Consider the following 10738-nt stretch of genomic DNA (forward strand, 5'->3'; position numbering starts at 1 on the left):
ACCAGGACAGGGATGAGGAGGCCCGTGCCTACCTACCAGGACGGGATGAGGGGGCCGTGCATACCAGGACGGGGATGAAGGGACTGTGCATACCAGGACGGGGATGAGGGGGTCATGCATACGAGGATAGGGATGAGGGCACCACCAGCTAAATCTGCGAGGGCGCTGCCCACAGCTAGGACGGTCGCCAACTCAACATTAGAATTACGAAGATAATGAATACAACAGAGGCAGTCCCGTCCTGAAGCTCGAAAAGATGAGGAAAATAAAATGTACCATGATGATTTAAAGGGACACTGTCACCTGAATTTGGAGGGAACAATTTTCAGCCATGGAGGCGGGGTTTTCGGGTGTTTGATACACCCTTTCCTTCCCCGCTGGCTGCATGCTGGCTGCAATATTGGATTGAAGTTCATTCTCTGTCCTCCGTAGTACATGCCTGCACAGTGCAATCTTGCCTTGCGCAGGCATGTACTACGGAGGACAGAAAATGAACTTCAATACAATATTGCAGCCAGCATGCAGCCAGCGGGTAAGGAAAGGGTGTATCAAACACCCAAAAACCCCGCCTCCATGGCTGAAGATTGTTCCCTCCAAATTCAGGTGACAGTGTCCCTTTAAAGGGAACCTGTCACCCCGAAAATCGCGGGTGAGGTAATCCCACCGGCATCAGGGGCTTATCTGCAGCATTCTGTAATGCTGTAGATAAGCCCCCGATGTTACCTGAAAAAGGAGAAAAAGACGTTAGATTATACTCACCCAGGGGCGGTCCCGCTGCTGGTCAGGTCGGATGGGCGTCTCCGGTCTGCTGCGGCGCCTCCTATCTTCTTTCCATGACGTCCTCTTCTGATCTTCAGCCACGGCTCCGGCGCAGGCGTACTTTGCTCTGCCCTGTTGAGGGCAGACAAAGTACTGCAGTGCGCAGGCGCCGGGCCTCTGACCTTTCCGGCGCCTGCGCACTGCAGTACTATCCTCTGCCCTCAAGAGGGCAGAGCAAAGTACGCCTGCGCCGGAGCCGTGGCTGAAGATCAGAAGAGGACGTCTTGGAATGAAGATGGGAGGCGCCGGAGCGGACCAGAGACACCCATCCGACCTGACCAGCAGCGGGACCGCCCCTGGGTGAGTATAATCTAACGTCTTTTTCTCCTTTTTCAGGTAACATCGGGGGCTTATCTACAGCATTACAGAATGCTGCAGATAAGCCCCTGATGCCGGTGGGATTACCTCACCCGCGATTTTCGGGGTGACAGGTTCCCTTTAATGAAAACCAGGCTGCAGATTTTTACCCTACAGGTATGTATAAAACCAGTTTGAATGCAACATTCTGCCCATACCTTTAATTTAACATGGACATTCCTACTGAGAGGTTCCCTTCAAATCACCCCTCTTTTTCAACCCCTTTTCTGTCAGTTCTGACCGCGGCTATCAGACATAGATGCCAGCTTTGTAATATAGAAGACGTCTACAGCGTGTGGAGGGAGCTCATCTCCTGAGCCCCTAACACACAGGCAAACTCCTGCCCATGACGTTAATTCAGGTCTCAATTATATTTCAACACATCTCAAAGAAAAGAAAAAAAAAAAACCCCTCGCAATCTGTACTACAACAAGGCTGCCCTCTTACCAGTAAATACGGAGGTTGATTGAGTGGTCTGCGAAGAACCAATGGGTTTACTGTTTGATGGCTTTGCAATGATGAGCTTGGTGATAACAGCACCAGATGAGGTTGATAGAGGAACTTTCTTACCAATCTAAGAAACAGAAATTGCACAAGGCAGAAAAAAAATTCAAATATTAACAGAATGAAATATTATCACTGTGCATTTTTATCATTTCTTATTTACAGCGGTTTTCCAAGGTTTAAAACTTATTCTCTATAGGTAGTGTCTGTCGACCAAATAATAATAATAACAAAATTCACATTAAACCAATATTGGGTGAACATTTTGACAGATTTGGCCAACAGTGTAACTTGTATGGCGGCCCTGACAGATGATACCAGGGACATGAGGATCCAGAGAGTCCAATTTGGGACTGCCAATCCTCTTGTTCTAGCATGGAGCCAGCACTGGAGGAGAGTATAACCTCACACGTTCAGTATTTGGTCAGTATTTTACCTCAGTATCTGTAAGCCAAAACCAGGAGTGGGTGACAAATACAGAAGTTGCGACGTGTTTCTATAATTTGGGGCTATATACCCTACCTGAGCACCTCCTCTCCTTCAGTGTATGAGTGCCGTGTTCTACTACCTCAACGTGTTTCTATTATACTTTTCCTCTGATTTTTCCACTCCTGGTTTTGGCTACAAATACTGAGGTAAAATACTGACCGAATACTGAGCGTGTGAACGTGGCCTAAGGGTATGTGCACACGTAAGAATTTCTTGCAGAAAATTCATGAAGAAAACCGGACATTTTCTGCAAGAAAACCACATGCGTTTTTTCCCGGAGCTTTCCCAGTGCATTATATAGTGGGAAAAACGCAAAATTAATGAACATGCTGCGTTTTTTACCGCAATGCGTTTTTTTTGCGGAAAAAAAACGCATCACGTGCACAAAATTTGCAGAATGCATTCTAAATGATAGGATGCATACGTGTGCGCTTTTTATGGCGAAAAAAAACCGCAACGTGTGCACACAGCCTCACACTCACCGCCAGTGCCAGCGCCATTCCATCGGTGTCACCACTGGATCTCCCAGGGATCGTGTGACATTGTTATGTGATCCCTGTGGCTAATCAGTGCTGACTTCACTTTCCACTCCTTCGAATGAATATATACAACAAGACATAAGGAGGAAGTGAGAGGGCAGCCACAGCTTTGACTTCTGCGAGATGTCAATTATGTCTATTAGTAAGGAGATTGAACCCCAGCGCTGACTGGCCGCTGGGATTGTGTGACATAACATGACACAAGCCTTGGAAGAGCCAGTGCTGACATGGCTGGAACAGCTCCCACACTGGATGTGAGTAGTGATGAGCGAATATACTCGTTACTCGAGATTTCCCCAGCACGCTCGGGTGTCCTCTGAGTATTTTTTAGTGTTCAGAGATTTCGGGTTTTTTCACCGCAGCTGGATGATTTACATGTTAGCCAGCTTGATTACATGTAGGGGTTCCCTAGCAACCAGGCAACCCCCACATGCACTTATGCTGGCTAACATGTAAATCATTCAGCTGCGGCGATGAAAACTAAATCTCTGAACACTAAAAAATACTCAGAGGTCACCCGAGCGTGCTGGGGAAATCTCGAGTAACGGGTATATTCGCTCATCACTAGATGTGAGTATAGGTGTAATTTTACATACGAAACATAGGGATTCAGAAGGGGTTGTCTGAGTAGTGAACAACCGCTTTAACAATAAAATCATAACAAAATCTATTCCACATGTTATGGAGAATAAGCCGTATTCTGCAGTATTACAATTTATGTTGCGTATTTCACCCTTTGCAATACAGGTGATGAAAACCTCGGCAAGTTTGCAATTCAGCAACTCAACAAGCATGATTGTGCAAACACCGGCAATAAGCTCACATCCATTTTGTGAATGAGGTTCAAGCTAAAGAAGCCCTCCTCCCAAAGTGTTTATCCTCTTAACCCCCTAACGACCAATGATTTTTATTTTTCTGTCAATATGGCCATGTGAGGGCTTATTTTTTGCGGGACGAGCTGTACTTTTGAACGACACCATTGGTTTTACCATGTTGTGTACTAGAAAACGGGGAAAAAATTCCAAGCGCAGTGAAATTGCAAAAAAAAGTGCAATCCCACAGATGTTTTTTGTTTCGCTTTTTTACTAGGTTCACTATATGCTAAAACCGAGCTGCCATTATGATTCTCCAGGTCATTACGAGTTCATAGACACCAAACATGCCTAGGTTATTCTTATCCAAGCGGTGAAAAAAAATTCCAGTTTGTTAAAAAAAAAAAATTGCACCATTTTCCGATACCCGTAGCGTCTCCATTTTTTGCACGCCGAGCTGACGTTTTTAATGGTACCATTTTGGTGCAGATACGATTTTTTGATCGCCCATTATTGCATTGTAATGCTATGTCGAAGCAACCAAAAAAACGTAATTCTGGCGTTCTGATTTTTTTTTTCTCGCTACGCCGTTTAGCGATCAGGTTAATCCTTTTTTTATTGATAGATTGGTGTCGCTGCGTTCATGCGTTCAGAATCGCCCAAATATGTGTGTGATTTTTTTTATTGCTTTATTTTGAATGGGGCGAAAGCGGGGTGATTTAAACGGTTGTATTTTTTTATATTTTTAAAACCTTTTTTTTTTTTTTTTTTGGCATGCTTCAATAGTCTCCATGGGAGACTAGAAGCTGCCATTACCTAATCAGCTCTGCTACAGGTGATGATCAGTTCACCTGTAAGTAGTTAAATTACTCACTTGCTATCTATGAGCGCCGACCACTCTGCGGCGCTCACAGCGAGTCGGCATTGACAACCAGAGAGGTCTCCAGGAGACTTCCGGTTGTCAAGCCAATCCATCAATAACCCGCGATCACCTGAAAGGGGTCACTGGTGGGTGGATTTTTGGCATGATTTCCGGAAGTGCATGTTAAATGCCGCTGTCACAGTTTGACAGCGGGATTTAACTGGTTAATAGTTGCGGGTGGTTCATGATTCTACCAGCAGCTGTTCCGGGCACATGTCAGCTGTTCAAACCCGCTGACATATGCCGGGAAAGATGTGGACTCACCGCCGGAGCCTACATCAAAGGGAGGGTGTCTGACATTGGTGTACTATTATACCCGCTGTCGCAAAGGGGTTAATATATTTAAAGGGACTCTGTCACCTGAATTTGGAGGGAACAATCTTCAGCCATAGGGGCGGGGTTTTCAGGTGTTTGATTCACCCTTTCCTTACCTGCTGGCTGCAATATTGGATTGAAGTTCATTCTCTGTCCTCCATAGTACACGCCTGCACAAGGCAAGATTGCACAGCGCAGGCATGTACTACGGAGGACAGAGAATGAACTTCAATCCAATATTGCAGCCAGCATGCAGCCAGCGGGTAAGGAAAGGGTGAATCAAACACCCGAAAACCCAGCCCCTATGGCTGAAAATTGTTCCCTCCAAATTCAGGTGACAGAGTCCCTTTAACTCATCACATTATACAGCACTGTGTATTTACAACTGCTCATTTTGCCCTTCTACCCAGCTAATTCTTCTCTTTTCCACTAGGTCTATGACATCACGTGATTAAAAACTGACTAGCTGAATTATTCTAAGCTCTATGTAGCTAGTCTATTTTCCTGCATGAGTCATAAGTCACTGCAGAACTCCCTGGCGGGAAGAGGAGCAGAGCAAATGGGTCAAGAGTGAAAGAGATGAATGATTTCCGCAGGATCAAGAGACTTCCTGTTTTTACATAGAAAAAAGAATTATCTGGGTAGAAAGGCAAAATGAGTAATTATAAGTGCACAGTGCTGTATAATATGATGATTGCTATATACTAAGTGGACAAAAACTTTGATGGGAGGAGGGCTTCTTTAAATATAAACAAAACAACCAATTAAACACAACTAGGAGGGTAAAAGCTTGTTCACATGTAGCATATTTTTTTTTCTATCTCCTTTTGAGTGTGAACCAAAAAACAAAAATCACAGCATTTTTATTCCCACATTTTAATTAGTTCCTTGCTTTTTTTTTTTGTTAAAGAACGCAGTATATAAATTCTTTCTGCATTCTTACTTTGTTTTCTTGGCCAACGAGATGAAGCATCAACAGAAAAAGAAACAATAAAAAAAAAGAAAAACAAATAGGTATGTTCTATTCTCATCTGCTTTCCTCTCAGTTGGTAACATTCACACGAAAGCGAGAATGTAACCTAAAGCCTCATTCACACATCTGGGTGTCACAGAGGATGGACCCTGGTGTGTGACTGGCTGAACTTGACAGCTTTACACATGCCTACGAGGCCATCAAGTCCAGGTGGGAAGACCAGCAGCCGGTCCATGAATCACAGGTGTGAATGCGGCATAAGTACAAGAACAGCAGCATCACGTCACCGAAAGATTACGGTCTGCGAGCAACAAAAAGACATTTAGAGTGTAAAAAAAAAAGGGGACATATGTATGTTTATTACCAGGTGCCTATCGCACACAACAAAGCCATGAGATTAAAGCTGCAGGTCCAGCACATAACTGGTTTTACTGGGAATCTGACCGCTGCTCTGCAGTCCGTCTACTGGCTGCGATCAAGGTCTAAGCAGGCCGAAACGTTGGCCATCTTGTACATGGCACAAAGTGTATGCCTCCTCACAACAACAATGGAGTGCTGGGGTTTCCCATCCTACCTCTGAGCGGCACCGTCTCCCCCGGACGGCAGAACATCTCCACACAACATTACATGGTGGCCAGAGGGTTTCCAGTTATGGCTCAGAGGGGGGGGTCTCTGCGCTGATGGTCATACAGCATATCGCAGTGGGTGAGAGTGGGGGCCCACTTCATGGCACAGCCCCACCGAATAAACAACATTACATGGTGGCCACAGGGTTTCCCGTTATGGCTCAGAGGGGGGCGTCTCTGCCCTGATGGTCATACACAGCATATTGCGGTGGGTGAGAGTGGGGGCCCACTTCATGGCACAGCCCCACCCAATAAACAACATTACATGGTGGCCACAGGGTTTCCCGTTATGGCTCAGAGGGGGGGGTCTCTGCCCTGATGGTCATACACAGCATATGGCGGTGGGTGGGAGTGGGGGCCCACTTCATGGCACAGCCCCACTCAGTACACAACATTACATGGTGGCCAGAGGGTTTCCCGTTATGGCTCAGAGAGGGGTCTGTGCCCTGATGGTCATACACAGCATATCGCGGTGGGTGGGAGTGGGGGCCCACTTCATGGCACAGCCCCACCCAGTACAGAACATTACATGGTGGCCAGAGGGTTTCTCGTTATGGCTCAGAGGGGGGTCTCTGCCCTGATGGTCATACACAGCATATGGCGGTGGGTGGGAGTGGGGGCCCACTTCATGGCACAGCCCCACTCAATATACAACAATCAAATAACTGCAGAGGAAAACCAAGACCAGCACTGCATTGCTGCCACCGGTTACCTGCACATTCTGGATTTGCTGGCCCTGAAGTGAAGTCTTGGCAGTGGTATTAATGAGTTGGGCGGACGTCACTGAGGACACCCCGCCTTGCCCCCCGATGGTGACCAGCTTGATCTGCTGCGGTGGTCCTTTTGCGTCGGCGCGCTGGTTTTGGGCGGCTTTTTGCGTGCTTGACATTGAGTGCTGCGGTATGAAGACAATGGGATTGTTTCCTTTCCCCAGAGTGGTCACGTACACCTTCTCTTGTTTTATCACCCGGCTGCCGGACGCCAGCTCCGACACCTTGTTATGGATCATCTGCCCAGGCAGAGGGGTGTGCAGCTTATGGATGCCGCTCTGCAGGACAGTCTTCATGGCCGTGGCGGAAGGTCCGGGACTTGGCTTGGGCACACTCACGACCGCTGCCAGGTGGCTGCCATGATTACCCGGGAGGGCAGCGCCTTCCTTCACTAGCGACGTACTAATGCATTCTCCGCTGCTGCTCACTTCCACTATTTCTTCCAGGTCGGTTTCCATGGGGACCTCTTCCGCCAAGGGGGAGGAGACTGTAATGGCTTCTATGCCGTCCTCATCCGCTGCGGACTGGCCGGTCTCCATGATCTCGTCCGGTAGGGCGCTGTTCACATCCGCAGATATCACACTCATCCTTAGCATAGGATAGTGACAAATATCCTGAAAAGAGAAGGACAGAGATCCTTACAGCCAAGGGATCGCCTGCAGCGGCTGAGGAGCCCATCACAGGACTGCCATAGGTGACGTGAGATGTGGACGACAAGTCACCAGATTTGAAACTGTGCGCTCCCAGCATTACCTCCAGGAAGTGAGCAAGTTGTCGGCCAGCGGCTGCGTCCCGGGGATGGCAGCCTCACATCCGTCACCCGCCTGCTGCACCGTTACGGTGACACCGCCATAGCCGCCGGGCGCTAGATCGGAAAGGGCGCTCTTTTCCAGCCGGTGCCTAACGACAGACACCTCTCTCCGGGACTCAGCAGGCGACACTGCGCATGCCTCAACCAATCGCGCGTCATCAGTAATTGCAAAGCGACACGATCGGAGCCTGCCTGCGCATGCGTGCAAAGCACGGCGGGATTACATTACAATTTGGGAGGTTGTTTACTTTAACCGGGCGATGTATCCGGCGCGGAATGAAAGCAGAACGTAGGGCGGGCGGGGAAGGGATGACAGAAAAGTATGAGGAGAACTGCACACCGTGGCCACAAATGCGCCTGTGAGGCAGCACACTTGCAGCTCTCTCTATGGCGGAAACTGAGGGCTGTAGACCATTTTGCAGACTAACCATTCTCGAAACTCCCTGCTGTCATCCATGATGTTACCTCATCTAGTTGTGGTTGTGGGAAAGTACACATATTCAGGAATCTTAACCCCTTCAAGACCCAGCCTATTTTGACCTTAAAGACCTTGCCGTTTTTTGCAATTCTGACCAGTGTCCCTTTATGAGGTAATAACTCAGGAACGCTTCAACGGATCCTAGCGGTTCTGAGGTTGTTTTTTCGTGACATATTGGGCTTCATGTTAGTGGTAAATTTAGGTCAATAAATTCTGCATTTATTTGTGATAAACACGGAAATTTGGCGAAAATTTTGAAAATTTCGCAATTTTCACATTTTGAATTTTTATTCTGTTAAACCAGAGAGATATGTGACACAAAATAGTTAATAAATAACATTTCCCACATGTTTACTTTACATCAGCACAATTTTGGAAACAAAATTTTTTTTTGTTAGGAAGTTATAAGGGTTAAAATTCGACCAGCGATTTGTCATTTTTACAACGAAATTTACAAAACCATTTTTTTTAGGGACCACCTCACATTTGAAGTCAGTTTGAGGGGTCTATATGGCTGAAAATACCCAAAAGTGACACCATTCTAAAAACTGCACCCCTCAAGGTACTCAAAACCACATTCAAGAAGTTTATTAACCCTTCAGGTGCTTCACAGCAGCAGAAGCAACATGGAAGGAAAAAATGAACATTTAACTTTTTAGTCACAAAAATTATCTTTTAGCAACAATTTTTTTATTTTCCCAATGGTAAAAGGAGAAACTGAACCACGAAAGTTGTTGTCCAATTTGTCCTGAGTACGCTGATACCTCATATGTGGGGGTAAACCACTGTTTTGGCGCACGGCAGGGCTTGGAAGGGAAGGAGCGCCATTTGACTTTTTGAATCAAAAATTGGCTCCACTCTTTAGCGGACACCATGTCACGTTTGGAGAGCCCCCGTGTGCCTAAAAATTGGAGCTCCCCCACAAGTGACCCCATTTTGGAAACTAGACGCCCCAAGGAACTTATCTAGATGCATAGTGAGCACTTTGAACCCCCAGGTGCTTCACAAATTGATCCGTAAAAATGAAAAAGTACTTTTTTTTCACAAAAAAATTCTTTTAGCCTCAATTTTTTCATTTTCACATGGGCAACAGGATAAAATGGATCCTAAAATGTGTTGGGCAATTTCTCCTGAGTACACCAATACCTCACATGTGGAGGTAAACCACTGTTTGGGCACATGGTAAGGCTCGGAAGGGAAGGAGCGCCATTTGACTTTTTGAATGAAAAATTATTTCCATCGTTAGCGGACACCATGTCGCGTTTGGATAGCTCCTGTGTGCCTAAACATTGGCGCTCCCCCACAAGTGACCCCATTTTGGAAACTAGACCCCCCAAGGAACTAATTTAGATGCCTAGTGAGCACTTTAAACCCTCAGGTGCTTCACAAATTGATCTGTAAAAATGAAAAAGTACTTTTTTTTCACAAAAAAATTCTTTTCGCCTCAATTTTTTCATTTTCACATGGGCAGTAGGATAAAATGGATCATAAAATTTGTTGGGCAATTTCTCCCGAGTACGCCGATACCTCATATGTGGGGGTAAACCACTGTTTGGGCACTCGGCAGGGCTCGGAAGAGAAGGCGCGCCATTTGACTTTTTGAATGGAAAATTAGCTCCAATTGTTAGCGGACACCATGTCGCGTTTGGAGAGCCCCTGTGTGCCTAAACATTGGAGCTCCCGCACAAGTGACCCCATTTTGGAAACTAGACCCCCCAAGGAACTTATCTAGATGCATATTGAGCACTTTAAACCCCCAGGTGCTTCACAGAAGTTTATAACGCAGAGCCATGAAAATAAAAAATAATTTTTCTTTCCTCAAAAATGATTTTTTAGCCTGGAATTTCCTATTTTGCCAAGGATAATAGGAGAAATTGGACCCCAAATATTGTTGTCCAGTTTGTCCTGAGTACGCTGATACCCCATATGTGGGGGTAAACCACTGTTTGGGCGCACGGCAGGGCTCGGAAGGGATGGCACGCCATTTGGCTTTTTAAATGGAAAATTAGCTCCAATCATTAGCGGACACCATGTCACGTTTGGAGAGCCCCTGTGTGCCTAAACATTGGAGATCCCCCAGAAATGACACCATTTTAGAAACTAGACCCCCAAAGGAACTAATCTAGATGTGTGGTGAGGACTTTGAACCCCCAAGTGCTTCACAGAAGTTTATAACGCAGAGCCATGAAAAAAAAAAAAAAAATTATTTTCTCAAAAATGATCTTTTAGCCTGCAATTTTTTATTTTCCCAAGGGTAACAGGAGAAATTTGACCCCAAAAGTTGTTGTCCAGTTTCTCCTGAGTACGCTGATACCCCATATGT

The 10738-nt window shown here is 46.2% G+C and overlaps 1 protein-coding gene across 1 annotated transcript in view; it reads right to left on the bottom strand.

The window, feature by feature from the left end:
* The window catches only part of LIN54 (lin-54 DREAM MuvB core complex component), a 45759-nt gene extending 37668 nt beyond the window's left edge, over positions 1-8091 (bottom strand). Inside the window, exons 1-3 of the mRNA XM_069743009.1 lie at positions 7880-8091; positions 7069-7740; positions 1624-1750 (exon numbers count right to left, since the gene is read on the bottom strand). Of these exons, the coding sequence (XP_069599110.1) occupies positions 1624-1750; positions 7069-7722 (781 nt within the window). The 5' untranslated portion in view covers positions 7723-7740; positions 7880-8091. The remainder of the gene's footprint in view (positions 1-1623; positions 1751-7068; positions 7741-7879) is intronic.
* Between the last annotated feature and the right edge of the window lie 2647 nt (positions 8092-10738).

The sequence above is a fragment of the Ranitomeya imitator genome, chromosome 1 (genome assembly GCF_032444005.1).
Source record: "Ranitomeya imitator isolate aRanImi1 chromosome 1, aRanImi1.pri, whole genome shotgun sequence".
Classification (NCBI taxonomy): Eukaryota; Metazoa; Chordata; class Amphibia; order Anura; family Dendrobatidae; genus Ranitomeya; species Ranitomeya imitator.